The sequence below is a fragment of the Coturnix japonica genome, chromosome 1, assembly GCF_054131305.1.
Source record: "Coturnix japonica strain WE chromosome 1, WE-NBRP24, whole genome shotgun sequence".
Classification (NCBI taxonomy): Eukaryota; Metazoa; Chordata; class Aves; order Galliformes; family Phasianidae; genus Coturnix; species Coturnix japonica.
Window position 1 is genome coordinate 171,839,390 of NC_140663.1, and position 21,196 is coordinate 171,860,585.

Sequence of the window (21,196 nt, forward strand, 5' to 3'; positions counted from 1 at the left end):
AGCTGGGATTTTACATTATGTCTCTATTAAGTAACATTTTGCAAACGATCAGACCAGAAGGAGAGAGTACATTCCAAGGGGCACAAACTGTTTTAAGAGAAAATTGTTTCTTAAGCCTTGAGTTCCCATCTTCTGCACCAGAGCAGCATTCAGAACTGCCTAAAGTACATGTATTGACAAAAAGAATTATAGCCCTGAAGACCAAATAAAGCTCTAAGCATAGGTAATTTGCCAGTTCCTAATACAACAAGGGCTCCATAACAATATATTGGAGCCCCAGGCATGTCCGCTTGAGAATAGCGCTGGTCGGTGGAGCAGTCACAGACTGTATTCAAATCCTCTTCCACCCTGCAAATCAGAGCAATCACCACCAAAGTAAGCATGGGTCTCCCAAGGAGTATAGAGTCACAGAATGGCTTGAGTTGGAAGGTCATTCAGTTCTAGGTGCAGATAGAACTCCCAAGCCGGCCACATCACACCTCTAACAAAAGGGACCATGGAACTGAGAACATCTCTGAGCTGCCCCATCACGGGGCTCCTGGTGCAGACACTGGACACCTTATTCAGCAAGATAAGTCATAACCAGGGGCTTTCCCAGAATAATTTTCATTCGGCTTTCATTGGCAGTGAATGGAGTTACCTCCAGCTGTTGACCAGTCACAACTGATGTTCTCCAGGGGTCAGTACTGGAGCATGCCCTGCTTAATGTTGACATGTGCCATCTTTATTGACGACTTGGACAAGAGGATAGAGTGCACCCTCACTAAGTTTGCAGATGATGCCAAATTGGCAGGAAGTGTAAATCTGCCTGGGGGTGGGAAGGCCCAGTAGTACAATTTGGACAGGCAGGATCACTGAGCTGAGGCCAATGGGATGAAGTTCAACAAGACCAAGTGCCAGGTCCTGCACTTTGGCCACAACAACCCCAGGTAACGCTACAGGCTTGGGGTAGAGTGTTAGGAAGACTCTAGGGAAGAAACAGACCTGGGGGTGCTGGTTGACATGAGTCAGCAGTGTGCCCAGGTGGCCAAGAAGGCCAGTGGCATCCTGGCTAGTATCAGAAACTGTGTTGCCAGCAGGAGCAGGGATGTGATTGTCCCTCTGTACTCAGCTCAGGTGAGGCTGCACCTTGAGTACCGTGTTCTGTTTTGAGCCACTTGCTACAAGACCCTGGTGAGTATCTAGAGAAACACAATGGAGCTGTGAGGGGCCTGGAGCACAAATCTTATGAAGAGCAGCTGAGGGAATTGGGACTAATCAGTCTGGAGAAGAAGAGGCTCAACAGAGACCTTATTATCCTCCACAACTACCTGAATGGAGGCCGTGGCAAGGTGAGTGTTGGGGATTGGCCTCTTTTCCCACTTAACTAGTGAAGAAAAATTTCTTCTCCACAAGAGTGGTCAGATGCTGGAATGGGCTGCCCAGGGATGTGGTTGATTCACCATCCCTGGAGGTGTTCAAGAGACTTTTAGTTATTGTACTAAGGGACATGGTTTAGTAGGCAATATTGGTGGTAGGTGGATGGTTGGACTGGATGAACTTGGAGGTCCTTTCCATCCAGTCTTGGTAATTCTATGATAAAACCCTCTGAGCAAATCTAAATCTGCAGTAAAAGGTGCAAGGGGCAAGTGATGGAAAGAAGGAAAGTGGGAAATCTGGTGACCTTCCAGGCTCAGTGCATTTTAGACTGAACTTAATGTGACAGTTAAGTGAGAGGAATAACAGACCTTTGGGCTTAAGCTAAACAATAAGGAGACTATTCTTTGATCAAAGCAATGGGAAAGCCTCCACATGGTGTTTATTTATCTCTACATTAATCTATTTTTATGATGTGAAAAATATGTTGCATCTGCAGTGATTTTTACTATTTCTGGCTGGGTGAGTTTTGTCACTACTCATGTCCAGAGCTGTTGAAAACACATTCAGCAGCCATGAGCTAATATTCACACCAGCCTAGTCATGAGTGTGGGTGAGAATCCTATAAAACATTCCCTGAGCTCTTTGAGAGTGGGTCATACCTGGACAGGGCTCTGAGGAACATGATCTAGCTGTAGGTATCACTGTTCATTGCAGGGGAGATGGACTAGATGGCCTTTAACTTTGCCTTCCAACTCAAACAATTCAATGATTCTATGATACCTCAGGACAGACTGCATGGCTGTACCATGCATATTAACAACAAAAAAAAAGCTGTAGGGGTTTACCTGTGTCCCTGCAGCTCCCTTGTATCCCTTTATCAAGACAAAGTAAAGTAGCTTCTCCCACGGTAACTCAAGAAAAGAGACCTGTCTCCTTGCAGCGCTGTGTTAATCATAGTTCCTGCTTACAAGTAACATGGAATCATAGAATATCCCAAAGTGGAAAAGACCTGTAAGGATCACTGAGTCCAACTCAAGCCTGATCTGAAAGAACTGTGAGTCATTTCTTCAGAAAATTTACTATTAGAGTTCAGCACTGTTAAAAATGTAGTTCCTTGAAATACTGGTACCTACAAATATTACTCAGTAAAGATCGCTCTTCAAAAATAACTACCTGTGTTAATTACAGTGTAATTTCCTTATCTTCCCCTCCCGGCTTCTCTAAAGTGCTAACAGAGCTATAAGAAAGGGAGGTGATTTTTAATTCTGGATTGCAAACCATCAACACAGCTGCAAATTCATTTCCAGAGGAGGATTCTTTCTGCTTAATGAAGTTAAAGCCAGAAGAAATCCAGCTTGGCTTTGATGTTTACGGGCCTGACTGTTGGAAGGGGGGAAAAAATAACCTTTTATTTGTACTTTGGGCAAATTAATTTTTGAAATGGCTGAAAGGCAGACAATGAGCCTTGTGCTATCACGCTTGCAGGGCTGCTTTTCACATTGAAGCTAAGCATTAAAACTTCTTGGATGGAAGCCTGAAGTACTCCCTGGGGAATAATTGTGCAACAGCAGAGGGATGAACTAGATAATGAAATAAATCTTTTTTGCCATTACTGTCTGTGATGCTAAACTTATTCGAGTGCTACTAAGGGCATAACAGTAGAACAGACTTTTAAGACTCTTGTCAGACTTGCAAGAAAGAAAAAGCAGAAAAAAAAACCCAGCAGCTGTAAAAGCCAAAGGAACTGGCAGGCCTGCTGGTACCCAGTGCAGGGAAAACTGTAGGTCTGTGAATTTCTAGAATTCCCCAAAACTGCTGGAAAAGAAAAAGACAGAAAACTAACAGTCTGCAAAATGTGAAATTAAGAACCTGAAGCAACAGAGATTGTGGAAAGCCAATCACCTGCCTACACGACAAAGCCACCCAACGCGCTCTTGTTCGTGCTCTATTGAATTTGCATCCAAAAGAACTTCTGGTGGGCTTGTTACAGGCAAGCATGTCCAGACAGCTCTGACTCCCTTTGTTCCAGCTCTGCTTTCAGATCCCTGTTCAGCCTGTCCCAGAGCATCTTGTGCCATCTTCCTTCCTTGTAGGCAAGGTAGCCAACAAGATGGGAGATGTCTTAGAGTTTCAGAGGTGAGAAGAGGTGAATTACAGCAGTAGTATAAAAAAGAGAAGGAAGTTCCCAGAGAAGAAAGTTACAGCAAAGGGAGATATTGCTTAAATCAAAAAATAGCTACTATGAGCACGCTTGGAGTTTTGCTGGGAGCTGGTTTGGAGAAAAGCCATATAAATCAATGAAAAACAGCTAAATGAATTCCAAGAGTCTTGCATGTGAAAGTGAATAGGTTACTATTGCCCATATCAGATGTTTGATTTTCTACACACGAAAACCTCAAATCTGTTAGGAGCTGTAAAAAAAATAGCTCGGTATTTCTCCAAAATGTCTTGCCACCCTATGAAGAACATCATGAGCAGTTCTTCATATAGGTTTTCATATTGAGTTTTCTGAAGGTTGGGGTTGCATTTCTTCACCATGTGGCTTGGTGGTCCAGCACATCCCTGCACCAGTTCTTCAATGTGGGTGTTTCACAGCATATTAAAACAGTGTATGGCATCAGTGCTGGAGAACAACAGCATATGCCTGAACTCTGTGAGGAGAAGGTAAGAAGATAAGAAACGATGGAGGTTGGAAATGGTGCTGGGAACTGCCTGGAAAAAGCAGAACATATTGTTGCTTGGAGATTCATGCTGTAATATCTTACGAGGCTTAGGAAAGCTCACACTTGAAGGCAGAAAGTGGTTGGTAGCTCAGCACTACAGAAAGCAGCTGGGAGGAAACAAGGCAGGATGTGATGGAGCCTTTCTTGTAAAAATCCCAGGGATTTGGGATAGAGGCAAGCACCTAAAATTGGTGCCAGAGAAACAGGAAAACCTCTCTGAAGGTCAAAGCAATTTTCCTGTTCCTGAACCAATACAGAAAGGATTTGGTGGAAGGAGACATGCCTTTAGGTGAATGTGGTTATTTCAGCTTGCGTTTGATGTGGATGGAGGATCAGAACAATACCAAATGTGGAGATAGGAAACTCCATTTTCCTGACTTCAAGGTGGTTTCCAGAGCTGGTGCTGTGATGCCAGGCCATGCACGCAGAGCTGCAACCACATGAAACAAGTTTGCCTTGCAGACAGAGGGAGGGAGGGAGGCACTGAGAGTGGGAAGGAAAAGCGTGCTTACAGAGAACAATGGAATGATGCAAATTATGTAAACTATGCAGAGCTAAGAACTGAGCCAGTCAGGGACAATTTCTATTTAGTTTTTTCTGTACTGTCATTGTTGTTGTTGTTGTTAAAATTTCCTTAGTTTGGAGGCCTGTAACACAGTCTTGTAGCAAAAGAAAGGAGAGAGTGTGCTGGGGCCCATCCCAGGCTCCAGTGATGTGGGGCTTTGTGAAGAGGGGGTGCTACAGCTTGCGTTTCCCTCTGATTTCCCACTCTTCCCTCATACTGATTACTTTCATTGCATCCCAGATAATAGGAACAATTCTCAAAGATGGGCAGAACCCCTAAACCGGAGTTCACATCTGACTCAAAGTCCTTTGCATTTTAAGAGGAAAAGTAAGTTGCAGTCTGACTCATTGAATCTATCTATAGTGCACTGATGCTGGTAGACCAGTGTCTGAGTATCTTCCAAATTTAAGTTTCATCTGTCGGCCACCTTTCCAAAACAGGAAAGTTTTGCTCTCCTGTAGCTGAGCTGGGACCCTCAACTCCTTTGAGTGACAATAGAAACAATTTTATGCAATGACTCATCTGACCTATTTTAAATGTCAGCTCCAAGGAAACTTGGATCCTGACCGACAAGATGGCTTCTTCTCTCCATTGACTGCAAAGGAGTGTTTATCACATTGTAGACATCTGTATTTACTCCGTTCAAGTTGCATCCAGAGAAACTAAAGCCCACACTTAATTTTCTTTATTTCATAGGAGATTGACATTTAAACATCTTCCAAATCTGTGCACGGTTACACAGATGGGAGAAATAAATCCAGGTCTGAATTCCAGATTAACCTCTGATCACTGGATTATTCTTACATCCTGGGATAAAGTCAGAAGCAGTTTGTTTTTGGCTTTTCTTTCAGTTACAACTAAATTTTCCAGACAGGCCACTATGGTTTGAGTTCTTGTGCTCAACAGAGCATAAACACCACCAGAAGGCCAATTCTCAGTATTTCTTCCACATTAGAATTCTTACTCTGAATTAAACTACTTGTCTGATCATAGAAAACTTAACCTCAACCCCAATTTATCTCAATTTTGAACCAGACCGAATCTATCTAAAATGACACCTACCCAGATCCCAGCTTACTTTGCTTCAGAGAATTTGTTTAAATTCTGTAAAAAATCCCTATGAGTGTTTGAGTTGTCAGTCTCTTCTGTCAGTTGGATGAAATTGTACGATAGGGTGATAATAGTTTATAGTATTTCTTTGTGATTATAGTACCTGGTTAAATAGTTTTTTAATAAATTTCTCTTTTCTTTCTTCATATTAACATTAGATTTCCCAAAGAAAGAATTACTTTGCCTTTCTCTTCCTTTTCTTGATGTTCTTTCTTTTGGTAGAGCAACTCTTCTCCTTCATTCAGGGAATGGAAGGGGTTTCTATCCACTTCTATCTAGCAAATTCAAGCTGTAAGGTAGTGATGTTCTGATGTTTAGCTTTCTGCTGACATATTCTTGGATACATCACCCACTCCTGGGTCAAAATAGGGGTTTGAAAGAGATTTTTGCATAGGATTAAAGCACTAGTTTAGATCAGGGATTTGCAGTAGTATTTCTCCTCTTGTTTTTTTAGGACTGCCCAAAAGCTAACTAATCCCCAGGCTCTCAAAAATAAATAAATAAATAAATAAATAAATAAATAAATAAATATGTATGTATGTATGTATGTATTTTATATATTTATATGATCTACAAAGGTTTCTTCTGTAGGAATAACCACAGTCTTCAAAGAGTTCGCCCTTACTGTGAATGCTTTGTATTGATTGTTCTCCAAGGAACTTGTAGCTTTGACTAATTGTTTCACACAGAGAGGGGAGGAATATTTCCCATTGACATATTTCAGGGGTGGAGAAGGGCTCAGGTTGGGTTCAAACCAAAGTTGTGTACCGTGATGTCAAGATTTTAATCTGTAATGCTGTCTATTTTCTGTCTGGATGGGCTTTTCATTGGCTTATAGATCAGCTGCTCACTGTGAAAGCCAAGCTGCCTCCTGGCAGAATCCCACTCTTCCAACCTCCTGATTCAGCTCCTTTATAGACACCTAGCAACTTTGACCTCTCTAGAAAGATCTCTTGGTGTTTGCACATGTAGCAGTCAAAGCAAAGGGCTGTATGTCATGAATCGCCTTGTGATTGGATGTGGTCTTGCAGTTGGACCCTACTGGACATAAAATACATACACACGAGGCATAAAACCCATAAATTCTGGAGATCGAGGTCTTGTTTTCATTGTGCTGGTATCCAGACCTCACAGCATCTGGTGGATATTCCCATTTTTTGGTATATATTAGTCCTCTGGCTTGACACAAGAATGAATAACCATGATTTTGTTTCTGAAAAGGGTGATCTCTGATCCTCACCTTCCTGAGAACAGACTACATCTAAACATGTCCTTATCTTCCTTCCCTTTCAAGACTGGACTTGATCATGCCCATTGGCCTTTGAAAAATTGTTTGATGCTCCAGAAGAGAAGGAACCAGCTTTATTTCCAAGCTCCTAATGCTCATCTTCTTTATCTCTTGCCTAAAGTTTGTAATGGGTCTGTTTTGTTAGACTGTTTGAGGTTGGAGGGCATGAAGGACTTCAGAGGTGTTTAGTAGCAGCTTTATCAGTGATTCTGTGAAAAGACCATAAAGTTGGATTAAAAATAAAATCCATTCACGACACTGCATGGAACTTTGCTGAGCTATTTTTACTGAATCACAAATAAAGCTGAGGAGAGGGGGAAATCCCACTGACTGAACAGGATGTGTGGGAAGGATGGAGCATGACTCCTTCCGTATTACCCAGGTACTCATTAACTCCCTGATAACCAGTTAGACAACACAGAGTGGAACATTTCCAGTTCCAGATGGTAGTGATGAAGAAGAAAGAGGAGTGGAACAGACAAGATAAAACTTGGCAGGAAAATCTGGAGAGGAATTTCTGTTCATTAAGGCAGAGATTGGAATCTGAGGGTCCTGAGTTTAACCATTCCTTTGTTCTCAGGAAGTGCTTTTAATTCAAGGTTGATGTTCATTGATAAAACCCCTTAACTACACAGCATGGTGTGTATTTTGTGCTTTCTTCAGTGTCCCTGAGCACTGCAGTGTAGCCTCATCCTTTGCCACAAAGAGCAACATTTTAATAATCTACTTTAATAAACAAAAAGCAAACCTAGGCAGTAGAGGTATGAAAGGTTTTTTTCTTTAGAAACAATCAGTAGTTACCTTCAATAACTCTGTACACATGAAAGTGAGCCATAGTAATGAGGAAAGCAGTCTTCCAGATTAATGAAACTTCTGTGTAGAAAGAAAAATTTTATTGACAAGGATCCTATACAGTCTGTGCAGATAGACAGATATTTCTGGAATGCATCTCCTGATGAGATATCATGGCTGTTATTAGTCCTGTCTGTCAGCTTTATTGAAAGCCAAACAAATTGCATATGGTGCATGAAAGCAAACGTAAACCTTCAGTGGCAAGTAGGGGGAGAAGCCTTAAGATCAAAGCAAGCCATGCTTTCTCACTACATGCCTTTTAATATAACATATTCTGCCTTGGTAAGAACACTTAGCACGTACTTATCATGCACAAAACAGCTTTATAGAATCATAGAATGGCCTGGGCTGAAAAGGACCGCAATGATCATCTAGTTTCAACCCCCCTTCTATGTGCAGGGTAGCCAACCACCAGGCTGAAATAAGCCACATCAACAAGGCTGCCCGGAGCCACATCCAGCCTGGCCTTGAATGCCTCTAGGGATGGGGCATCCACAACCTCTTTGGGCAACCTGTTCCAGTGCATCACCACTCTCTGCATGGAAAGACTTGCAACAAAAATGCATGGAGAACTCAGGTGCTGCAAAATTTGGTTTCCAGGTCTATTAAATAATGTAGTAGTGGGGTACTTGGTTACATGTTGCAACATTTGCGGCCTCTGTATGTAATAGATTCAAAGGGCACATCTAATCATTAATTAAATCCTGCAGCCTCTTCCCATTTCACCTTCAGCCCACAGATCTTTCACAAAAGCAATTCTGGTGTTGGGGCTCATGGTTCCCTCATTTTATATGGATGATCCCTCCAGAGTCAGTAATAGGGTTTTGGAAAACTAATACACATAACAGCAAGCCATCATAGTGATGGGGCAAGAGTTTGGTGCAAGGAAGCCAAAGTCTTACTGCACAACAGTCCAGAGACTGCAGTTTCTCAAGACATCATTACAGACAGCTGGGAGCAGCTAATAGAGAATTGCAAACCAAAACCCTAGTAAGCTAATAAGGAACAATAGAAGTACCTTAGTCAATTGGAGGGAATAGGATTTGTTCAGGTTAGGTGGGTATATGACTTTGGTTATGGTACTGTGATGGTGTTGAAAAGAACAGTCCAGCTCAGTGCCAGGCAGCCAGAAGTGGCCAGGCTGCTCCTGCTGCCCTGTGGAAGGACAAAGCAGGTTCCTGGCCAGCCCCCAGCTCAGGCCAGGTCATTCCAACATGCAACAGAAGTAAGGTCAGGAGGAGGGAAATGTGCCCCTCGCACAAGCAGCAGTGCTGAGATAAAGGGATTGTGCGACCTCATGCCAGTGACATTCAGAACCGTGACTCCTGATTTAACTCTTGCATCCAAATATGCAAAATATTTCCTATCCCAAACAGAGGATTTCTACTGAAGCCTTCCATAAACTGACCTCACAGACTGGTTCTGTAATCTTTCCAGATTGCAAGAGCCAAAACTGGGAGGTATAAGACGGCAACACTATTTTTGTGTGTCTCGCAGCCTTTTCAAGTGGAAGATACTGTGACAGGAGATCCTATGACTCGTGGCTTTGGAATTGCATCAAAATTGTGTTTTATCCGACATCAAAAGAATGAGTTTTATCATCATGACAACATTAAAGATCTTTCATCTGCTCGGATCAGTAACAGCCCAGATAAGGCAGCTATGGAGAATGTTAAGAAACATTAATGCAAAGTTACGTCCTTAGGATTTATCTGTGGTTTATCAGCTTCTAAACAATCAGCTATAGGAAGAAAGAAAACCAATGCAGTTCATATGGTCTGGATTACTGCTGAACAAAAATGAACATACACAACTTTTTTGCTAAGCTTGCATTCTGGATAATTTTGAGGTTTTGTCCCATAAGGCCCCAAATTATTTTGATAATAGTAAACCAAAAGCCATGCCCCAATACTGCAGTCTTAACTGAAGTATTTCTTTCTGTTAAGCATTAAAAAAAAACCCAAAGACTAAAGTAAATGTGATGAAATATGTTATTTTGTACATAATTTATTGCAGATTCTTAGCATTGCTCAAGAAATGGTTTAATTTTTATAACTGTTTTTAGTGAATCTAACTGGGTTTCAGCAAAGCAATTGAATTGGTGCCATAGAGTGAATTGAATTGTTAGTAAAAGAGAGTCTGGCTGGAGTGAAAACAAAAGGTGCTGAAAGAGGAACTGTTGGGGAGGGAGGTTGGAGGCAGCTTCTCAAGCATCACTCCTAGCCAGTCTTCAATAAATATATTTACCAGACTCATTTGTGCAAGAGGGGACAATGATGAAATTCAGTGATGACTAAAGGCTGAGGGGGAGCAGCAGAATAAATATCACACAGAAGGAACTGAGGGATCCAATTACTGAAAAATACAATAAAAATATTCAGTTATGCAAACCCTATGACTGTTGACTGAAAAGGGGACCACGCTGCCATAATAAGCTCAGGTCCAAACAAGGAGACAGAAAGCCTGGTTCTGTGATAAAGACTGGGAATTGCAACTTCCTGGTGCAGGTAACTGCAGACACACTTCACAGGAATGGAACTGAGTTAAGCAAGGGAGCATCTCTCCTATGAAGAAAGGCTGAGTGAACTGGATCTGTCTAGCCTTGGGAAAAGAAGACTGAGATGGGACCTGATCCAGCTCTATAAATATCTGAGGTGTGGGGGGCAAAGTGGTGAGACTCTTTTCAGGAGTTTGTGGAGACAGGACAAGGGGAAACAGCCAGAAACTGGAGCATAGGAAGTTATGCACAAATGTGTGCAAGAACTTCTTTACTGTGAGGGTGACGGAGCACTGGAACAGGCTGCCCAGGGGGGTTGTGGAGTCTCCTTCTCTGGAGATGATTCAAGACTCGCCTGGGTGCCTACCTGTGCGACCTGGTGTAGGGAACCTGCTTTGATAGGGGAGTTGGACTCCATGATCCATGGAGGTCCCTTCCAACCCCTACGATCCTGATTCTGTGAAGGGTCAGAGGAGTTAAGGAAAGGTTCTTCACCAGAGGGCAGTGGGAATGGAACAGACTGCCCAGGGCAGTGGGCACAGCCCCAAGCTGCCAGAACTCAAGTAGTTGAGATGCTGCTCAGACACTGGGTTTGGATTTTAAGTGGTCCTGTGCAGAGCCAGAAGTTGGACAGCAGTGGAGTCTCCTCTGTAGATCTTGTAGGGTCGAGCAAAGACAAAACCCATGGATCATTTTTGTGGCCCTCCTCTGTACATGCTCCAACATGTCCACATCTCACCTATGCTGAGGACTCCACACCTGGATGCAGTACTCCAGGTGAGGTTTCAGCACATGAACAGGATCACCTCCCTGGCCCTGCTGGCCATGTTATCTTTTGGTACAGGATATGGTTGCCTTTCTGCACTGCTAGGATCTATTAAAGAATGACTTCCCGTTGGATGGAGATATTGGGAGTTCATCAAGAAAGGCCAGAAGGTAGTTAAAAACATCCCTGAGCTCACTCACTGAACAAAGCTGCAGCCCTCCACCTGCAAAGTTCACCCAGTCTGACTCTGTAGTTAAGGAAAGTGTTTCAGAGATACCCACACATCTGGAATGCCCCCACAAGCACAAAAGGTTGCCTCTCGCCACCCACACGAGCTGGGAAAGCCTTCCTTGCTCTTTCATTGCCCACAAAGACCCCTCAGAGTGCTGGCTGCTGAGCCGTGCTCCCACACTGGTGACATTTTGGTGAGTCCCTTTGCACACGGATCCGCTCCCACCGCACACAATAGCGTGCATTGGAGGGTGCAGCACTGAGCCCAGTGTGACATTTTCTTCCACCCCACGCTCCTTCAGTGACTGAAACTTTTGTGACATCATGGAGACAGAAAGCCCCAGTGGTCCCACCTGTTTCTCTAGTCCCTGCATCCCACATTCAGCTCATTGTGTTGGTGCCTGTTGCATGCTCACCCCCCCACCAACACTGAAACAAGCCCACAGGTGCTCCATTCAGAGTGAACAACACTGCAGGAAGTCAGTAAAATGCAAATCATGGACAAGAGAAATGTGATGGCTGTGATTGAGTAGCCATGGCGTCATCTTTTTTATATCTCATTTTTAAGGACTGCCATTCTTTTCCATCAAGGGAAGTTTTCTAAGGAACAGAAGGAGAAAGATGGAAGCAATGGGAACTGATACCCAGCTAGCACAGCCTTAAAACCAGCTAAACAACCCCATTTAAACCTATCCCCATCCATATGACGGCAAAGATAGATAATTCAAATTCAGCTCATAAATGGCACTTCATTTTATAGTAGCCTTTCTGAACATCTGCAGAGGTGAACATTTTTGTCCTCTTCTGAGCTGCCCACAGTAGTAAATACACCTGCATTGCTGATAGCAGATGCCAAAAAAATCCAAGTCATCACTAAAGAGAGGGTTTTTTTTCCCTATGGAGGCTGTGAAAAATCACTAAATCTATGATAACACAGCATAAAACATATATAGGAGATTCTGTAGGATAAGATAGACGATTGTATCATACCTTACCATTGCTGTCACTGCAATTGACAGCTGACAGCCTGCACACACCTAACATGCATCGTTAGTTTGGAAGAAATTCTTTACTGTGAGGGTAGTGAGACACTGGCAATGGTTGCCCAGGGAGGCTGTGGATAACCCCCCCTGGAAGCATTCAAGACCAGGCTGGATAGGGCTGTGAGCAGCCTGGGCTGGATGGAGGTGTCCCTGCTTATAGCAGGGGGTCAGAACTACATGATCTTAAAGGTCCCTTACAACTTAAACCATTCTAAGATATTACAATGACACTTTTTGTATTGGAGATGGCCAGGCTCATCAGCAGAATGTTCTCTCCTCACCACATGGGTATGAATGGCAATTTTCAAGACTGAAGAAAGCGCAAACAAGCAACCATCAGCTAATGGGCATCAGATTTCATGGCATGTGCTAACACTGTATTTTACCTTGGGAATAACCAGTGTTGATAATAATGTTTAGGGTGCGCTAAGATGTTTCTCTTCCAGTTGTTGTTCCTCTTCCAGTGCCATTTACCTGTAAGAACCCGAACTAGTTCTAAGAGCAGACACAAACCACACACTACCAAACTACTACCACGTCAGGCAGGAAAGAAAACATCCAGAAAGAGGAAAATATGGAATTCCTAACTCTCATCACTGACGTTAATGCTTTTCCTGTGTGCCTACAGGTCACAGACTACATCTTTCACATGTAAGTGTCACACAGATTAGCATTTATACACACACTTTAAGAGGCTTAACATAGTTCAGCTTGGGCGTTATTATTCTATGCCTAGTGGAACAGGGAATGCAAATGAACACCATTAAACACAAAACCAGTACCTGCACACAGCCCTGTATCGGCACATACACACAGCAACTGATTCACTACAAATCTTCTGTGCTTCCTTTTCACTATGAGAAAGCAGAGCAGTTTCTACCCACCCGTCATAGTTGATCCACTCTTTGAAAGCCTCCCCTCTGAAGGGCTGTGCACATCGAGCTGGCACTCTACCAAACCCGGCTAACAAATAGCAGATTAAGTGGAAACACGGAAAAGAATTTCAAGCATGTATTATACTTGCTTGGAGTTCAGCGTGCATCTTTAAGATGAGGGCTGCCCTCTAAACAGGCAGGCCTGGGAATTTGGTTGCAAAACAATTACAGATGCAAGGAAAATACCTTTCCTCTGAGAAAGGAACATGATGATATTCTGCAGCCTCCAGTGAACCATGTTCACTGCTGTGCTCTGGAGAAGCTCAGCACGTTCTGTGCCTTCTCGAGCCTTTAGCTGTCACCTCCAGCACTGCTCTCTGAGGGGGTTATATTGCAATAACCGGAATTTATCTTGCATCAGTCTCATCAAGATTCAGGAACGGAAGATTATAATCCTTCCCATTCACACCCGCAACAGCCCCTCTATACCTATCTGCTTCTCTGCCTGAAGGTACAACCATTAAGAGGCACTCAATTCAGTTCTGCAGATTAGTGACAGTGATGATAAACTGGACAACTACATTTCTAGTGCCATGCCTGTGTATGATTTAGTTCCATGTGTTTCCGCGATGAACTGCTTTGGCTATGTGACTATCTTCCTCACCATTTTAACATCTGGTCTTGGAAGAGCCCCCTTTACATCATCAAGGCAAAGAGAACAGTTTTCAAAACTGCTTAGCAGTGACCCAGCCTGGATCTGACCACAAGCCCAGATGGGCACAAGTGCAACAGTCCTGAGTTTTAGCCAAAATTCTGCTTACATTATCCAAGATTTTATTTCCTTTCCTGTAACAATCTGGACTATTTTTATTGGGCATACAGTACAGAGACACAACTCCTCATCTTCCCTCAGAACTCTGTAAAAAGACCAAAACCCTAACTTGCTCCTACTGTGTCAGCTTATTGACCTTCAGCACAACCCCACTCTGCCAGACACCTCAAAAGAATTAAAGATCTCAGCCTAGAGTCCAAGCAAGCATTCGAGAATATAGGCCCAGCAGATGGGAAATACATGAAATAGACCAGGAGTAATGCACTCAAGCCCACAACCAGAGGTAAGGAAATCATATGGGTAACAATTCCCAAATCACAAATTAGAACATTTCTGCACTCTGGTGTTCCTCTAAAAACAGTGACTCCCAGTCGGCTTCAAAGGAAATTTTTTCTTACCCCATCAACTGAAACAAAGAGATGGACCTGATTTATGTCTTTATATTGACTGGTTCAAATTCCTCCAAGGTTTATTGGCCCTGAAGTTAATGAAAACAATGTGTCTCTTTAGCCTAATACATTATTTTCAGCTTTAACTAATCTGAGGTCATGGCTGGCTATGGAACCACAACAAGCACACGAAAGCTAAGATTGATTATTACTCCTCAAAACATACAGTAGTAATTAAGCTCGCTGAAAACAAAAGTATTTATGTAACAGGTGGAGAGGGAAAAAAAACTACAAGAAAATAAACATCATGGAGGATGTTAATACAACTTCCAGTGCTTGAATGTCTTTACAAATAAGTAATCGTAAAATAGGATTGAAAAGGAAACCCACGCATAGCACAACTACAAGAATATCTGCATTGAAATTCCATAACTTCTCTTTATTCACTGTGATACATTCAAACAAAAGTGCTCCATATAACAGCCATAGAGTAAAGAAATTAAAATAAAAAGGCAGAGAAAAAGACGTCAGATACATGAGGCGATTATTCATACTTCTAAGCATTAGTAACTGCTTGTATCTGAGTGCACCAAACTCCATGAGGATCCATGTTTTTTGTATGCTACACCTCTAAAAGTTATAATCATAGGCAGCTCTAGCAAGAAATGGCTTTCAGAGCTAGAGCTGAAGCCATCACAAACAGAAAGCACCATCAGGCATATGTTTACAAATGCCTCAGTAATTAGAAGAGTGAAAGAAAGGCTTAGCTGAATTAACATTTTCCTTGTACAGCACAGGGAAGCTCTGCTCAGAGTCATTCCTTCCCTGCTATGCCATCTCACTCAAGAGACATGGCTCTGCCCCATAACACCTAGCACCAGGACGACTGGGTGAGCTTTAGGAGACAGTGGGAGATGGATGGAATTGAGACTGGAACTGGAGCCAGCGTCTATCTTCCTATTTAAGAAAACAATATTGTCATGGCAGCATGTGTCAGCTGAATGGCACAAGCCACCTGAGGAACAGCAGTTGTACAGACCACGCTGATCTCCCAGTGCTGTTTGCTAAGCCACAAGTGTTTGTCTGGACTGATTTTACCTATGCAAGGCACTTCTCATTTTAAACTAAAATTCTGCTATAGTAAAAATAAAAGTTGCTGACATCTTCAAAAGACAGTAGAGCATCGCTTCATAACTAGTTCGTATTGCAACCTGTAATTTGGCTCTACTTCAGCTGTAGAATTACTGAACAGTGCACTTGCCAAGAATTAATTGAAACTCAAAGATCTGATGGGGAGGGGGAGTCCCTGACCCAAACAACACAAGAAACAGAAGTCAAAGAGCTCTACAAAGTACAATGTGAAAGGGATACAAAAGAGAGACACAAACCTAAGGTCCCTCTACCACGCTTATTTTTAATTAGAACAGCATGAATCTTCAACAAGAAGGGTGGAAAATTCAGAACAACACTTGTCCTGCTCTATCCTTTGTCTGCCTTACAGTCAACAGTTCAGATTGCCACCAAGAGCAAAGACAGGCTTCCCCTCTGAGTTGCTGACATGAGATTTTCCTTAAAAAAATAAAATAAATCTAAGACATAACAGAAAACATGTATCAGTCCCCATACGCTTTCACAGGGATTCTGCCAGGTGTAAGGCTGTGCCTCCACTGCTATAAAGATATAAGCCCAGATATGATTTCCAAAAGTAGGATGCAATGACACTGCTCCTACGACCAACACCATCTTCACAGTTAAGACCTTGCAACATCAAGGTCTATCTGTTTGAAATACATTTTTCTTAACTATGTTACTAATGAAGTCTTGAATCACTCAGGCTGAAAGAAGGTTACAAGTGTTACGCGGTTATTTACCCTTCATGCTATTTGTGCGGCATTCATCTCCCACAGCGCATGCTTTGCCCTTTTCACACTCCCTTTCTCATGCAGGAACACAAAGCTGTAATGTTTGGGTTGCAAACACCATTAAATACCCCTCTTCAGCCCCCAACAGCATAGAAATATTTTCTTTTAAAAGTTCAGATCAAAGCACTTCTACTAATCCTAGGATTTATTAAAACAAACATTGTAGGCATGAGATAGTCAACAGTGCTCCTTTTATAGGATTCTTTGGAGATGGTTCTGAGTTTGTTCTGTTTATTGATCCACCCCTAATTAATCTTCGGTTGCTCAACTGTAAATCCAGCAAGTCCACCTGCTCCTTCCCCCACCCACAAGATGCCCCTTCACTCCCCAGTTTCTAGCTGCTATGATAGCACCACGTAGCCTCTGTCTCGACAACAAGGTGGCTCGCTTGAAAAGCCATATATCACATCCTGGTGTTACAAAACCCTATCACATACAATTGCAGCGAAAGCCTAGCCTCTCCTCATTTAAAAATCAGTCAATAAGTGCTTTCAAGGAGTTTCAATATCCTTATCCTTCCCTGCAGTCAAGATAGTTGCCTTTGATCCAGTAACAGATCTGTGCGTATTTGAGGGGTGTGATGCGAACAGCTACATTGAAATCCTGCGGGGTGCCATTCATGTCCACCCACTGATGGCCTGAAAATATGCCAATAATTTTACGTTCCCATTTGTGATTCTGCCTCTTCCACATCCTCACGTACACCCCAGATCCACTGGCACCTGGCTGGGCATCACATTGCTGGTACAACAGGTCGTACGTTTCATCTTTGACGTCACAGAAACGGTACACCAGGTTTCCTGGTCGATCGTTGTCATAGCCAGAAAAGTGAATTCTCCCTCCAGGCAAGTGTCTTGCTGGTGGGCTCACGCCTATCTTCATAAACTTTCTTTTATGAGGCTTCTTGAGCTCCAGCAGGGCATAGTCATAATCCATGCCAATATCATTGGCATTGCCTTTGATCCATCCTTTGGGGACATGTGTCCGTTTCACCCGGATCCACTGGAATTTCATTTTCTCAGGCATTGCCGAGCTGGTGATGTTGGCCCCTTTGCTGCCATTTTTCACTTTAGGCTTCAGGAACCCCACCCGCAGTTTCTGAGCACCTTTGACATAACTCTTGCCATCATGGATGCAATGAGCAGCAGTAAGCACATGCTTTTCAGCTACTAGTGTCCCCGTGCAACCTGTAGATAGCTTCACAGACGTGGAGAATGGGTAATTCAACAAGAAGTCCTTCCCAAAAATGCTAAACCTGCTGTCATAGCCATAGATCTGCCTCTTAGTTCGAGATTTGCCTCGAGACTCATCACCACTGCTGCTCAGAATATATATGCCCACTTCGGTTTCAGTGAGGCTACCATTAGCATACAAAGTTTCATAAGACAGGTAGTTCTTCACTTCTTCATAAGTTGGAAGCGGAGAACTTTTGTGGCACTCTGGGCCACACGGAGATGCCACTTCCAGTTTGGCTTCAGCATCGAACTGTGGTTTGTCCAAGTTAAAGGTAGACTGTGGCAGGATAACGGGAACTCTGTAAGATGGCCAAGTTGGCTTCCAGTGAGGACTGGAGGGCATCACATCTTTAGCAGCACACAAAAGGAGGATTAGAGTGGTCAAGCCAGCCATTCTGAACACTGCTCTGTGGAAAGCAAAAGAAAACCCAGTTACTCACTCCAAATTGTTCCAAGACTCATTTACCTTGCTAAGCAATGCTTTGCTAACCAAGTATTATAAAATAAGGGCCAAATGATTTGAATGCAGCAAAAACGCCACGAAGTTCTTCAAGCTTCTCACTTTGACTCATATCTTGAAACAAGCATGTGAAACATTTAACCCTTAAGCATGTCGAGCCACCTAACTTCTGTGACGAGCCATAGTATTTGCCTTTATGCAGCACAAGAAAATTCAGACTATGCATAAATCCCCACATACAGATATCGTAACCCCTGCACACGTCCTTACTGTGTACTAGATTACAGCACTCTGAAATTCTCTAAAAGCTCCCACCCTACTCTATGACTCCACTGAGAGGTTCTTCAGCCGCCTCACACAGTTTGCTGTTCCAGCCTGAGACGTCAACGCTGAGAGCAGGAACAGACAGGTGGGAAATGATTGCCGTAACAGAAGGGGGCTGCAGAGTGCTGCACAGGCAGCTCGTTTCCCCTCACAGCTCACAGCAGAGGAAGGCTTCTGTTCCGTGTAGCATTTGCTCTCCCGTCAGCATACAAAGGATGGTACAATTACACCAGGGCAGCTAATGAAGCAAGCCCGCAATTCCTGGGGGATTTTTTAGTTAACATACTGACTTATTCCTTCACAAACTTAATTAATTAGAGATGCAAACCAACCTCCCCTCTGAGCACAGGGCAAACGGGACTGTAAATGTGTTTATGAACCCCAGGCAGAGTGCCTTGGGCTGCAGAGAACAGCGTGCACTAGTATTGTGTTGAGAAAACGTGTTAATTTCAGTTTACTTGAAAATTAGCCATACAGCTGAATCGCAGCAGGAGGCAGCGTGCCCTGGGCAAGAAGGCGGCCAGGATCTCCCTCACACAAAGATTATTCAAACAAAACTTCACAATTATGTTGAGCTTACACATATTTAAACCCTGCTGGGGCTACGTTGATCACAACTGCAGGATCATTCCTGAAATACCTCAAGCAAGCAAACTAAAGCGAATCGGGCAGGAGACAACCACAGCTATCTAAGAACAAAAAAGAAAAGGCCTTTCCTCTAGTGCTGTACAGAGGAAATACTCCAGCCCTATAGGGTCACTGAAAAAGACTTCAGACACAGCAGAACAATACAGTCCAAAGGTGTTCAGCTCAAATATTGGGCCTGGGTTGTTGGGAATATTGGCACACGCCATACAGTAAGGTTGTGGTCACTGTCCCTGCAGGTGTTCATGAATCATGGACATGCAGCTCTGAGGGATGTGGGCAGTGGGCATGGGGAGAGCAGGCTGGGGTTGGACTAGCTGATCTTAGAGGTCTTTTCCAATCTTAATGATTCTGCAAAGACTAACACTAAACTGGCTCTTTTCTATGGCAAAGCTTTATACCGGATGCTGGCTCTGTTTCACAAGCTATCAAATTAGACAGCCTCCAAGAGATATAACAAGAAACACTTAATGTATATCAACTGTATTTGCTGAGTAACAACGATTAGGGAAACACAAAGACAAGAAGGTAACAGTGACACATGTCACTGCTCCATCCCTACAAAGGTAATATAAACCAGCATTAGTTAATTGATATCTGCCCTAATCTGTGACCATGAGGACCCTGACAGCTGCCCACAACAGACCAAATCACACTGACACTGTGCATCAGCTAGCAGAACTCACTATGAAGGGTACATATTCGTATGCAGTCTGCTGTCACCTGCTTCACACCACAATAACTCCCTTAAATGATATCTGAGGCTTTTCCAGTCCATGTAATCTCAATTTAAATCACACTCCTCAGATCTTAAAGTCGTTGTGTTAATTTAGCTGGCTGAAGAAAACTGGAAGCATCCTGTGGGGTATTGGCACAAGCAAAGAGATTCCCCGTGCTCCATCATTGCATCCAACAGCTTCATCCACCAGCATAAGGCGAGGAGTTACCTGCAGCCTGCCCAGCTCACCACGCAGCACTCCAGCACTGGGAAGGCAGTTTCAGACAGCAGAGGGCAGCCACCCAATGGAGAGAACGAGGCAAGAGCTGCAGCACAACTCTGTACCCCTAAGGAAAGGGCTTCGGAAAGATTGTACCTGACCTTAACGCTGAGCTGCGTTACAGTGGAACTCAGCGCACTTCACGGCTCCGAGCCTCCCCACCCCTCCCCGCTGATCGCATCACAGAGACGAGCGATAAAACTCCTTCTTCACCCTTCGAAGACCTTTGCTGTTGTTTGAAACGCTAATAAAAGCCCTCGGCAATAAAGCACAGCTGTGAGTTTATACCTGGCCGCAGGTGCGAGGCAGCGCTCGCAGACCATAGCACTGACATACGCCTCTGTAATCGTGTCTCCTCTGGTAATAAACCAACCCGTAGTCGCAACGAAATAGAGCCTTATTCATAACAAGATGCCAAAAAATCAGAGCGTAGGATATATCCTTTCTCTTTACAAAAGAAGCGGTTAAGTACCGTAAACTTAAAGAGAAACCTACCTCTCAGTCTCTCCCATTCCAAGAGCCGCACAACCGCAGGATCAGCACTACCAGGCTCCCTGCCCAGCTGCTGCCATCGGGTGACCCCGAGAGATGCGCTCGCAGAGCACGGAGGGGCGAACACCGCCGGACCGGGATGAATGACCCGATATTCCCAGGTGACCGCCCGGAGAAGCTCCGTCCTCGAAGTTCGCCGTTCTCCCGCTCCTCCTCGCCTCTCTTTTGTCCCCCCTCTCGGCGAGCACCCGTTACCGACCAGCTCCCCCCGACGTCTGCTGGAGCCGCTCAGGCAGGCGGTGCTGGTGGTGGTGGCGGCGACGGAGCCGCTCCCATCCCACCCGCCGCCTCCGCGGGGCTCGGGGGGCCGCCGGTTCTCACTCAGCGTTGCTCTCCGTGCGGGGCGGAGCGGGGCGGAGCGGCGCCTCCCGCAGGTGGTTCCCGGGGCCGCCGAGCAGCTCTCAGCCGCTCCGCAGCGCTCCCGGCGGCGCAGACGCCTCCTGCCCTAGCGGGCGAGGCCGGGGCACGGCACGGACCTGGCCAGCTTCCCTTACAGGCTTCCCCCATAGGCTTCCCCAGTGGGGCGCCGC

General features: G+C 44.1%; 1 protein-coding gene and 1 long non-coding RNA gene across 2 annotated transcripts; one reads left to right on the forward strand and one right to left on the reverse strand.

Moving 5' to 3' along the window:
- The first annotated feature begins 1,079 nt into the window (after nt 1–1,079).
- Nucleotides 1,080–9,869, forward strand: LOC146762864 (uncharacterized). Its single transcript, XR_014942264.1, has 2 exons — nt 1,080–1,331; nt 9,335–9,869. It is a non-coding gene; the product is annotated as an uncharacterized LOC146762864 (long non-coding RNA).
- A 5,079-nt stretch (nt 9,870–14,948) lies between these two features.
- PRSS23 (serine protease 23) lies at nt 14,949–20,967 on the reverse strand. Its single transcript, XM_015852394.3, has 2 exons — nt 20,610–20,967; nt 14,949–18,094 (listed from the first exon to the last, which is right to left on the reverse strand). The coding sequence occupies exons 1-2, from the start codon at nt 20,624–20,626 to the stop codon at nt 16,963–16,965; spliced, it is 1,149 nt and encodes a 382-aa protein (XP_015707880.2). The 5' UTR covers nt 20,627–20,967; the 3' UTR covers nt 14,949–16,962.
- Nucleotides 20,968–21,196: the final 229 nt, after the last annotated feature.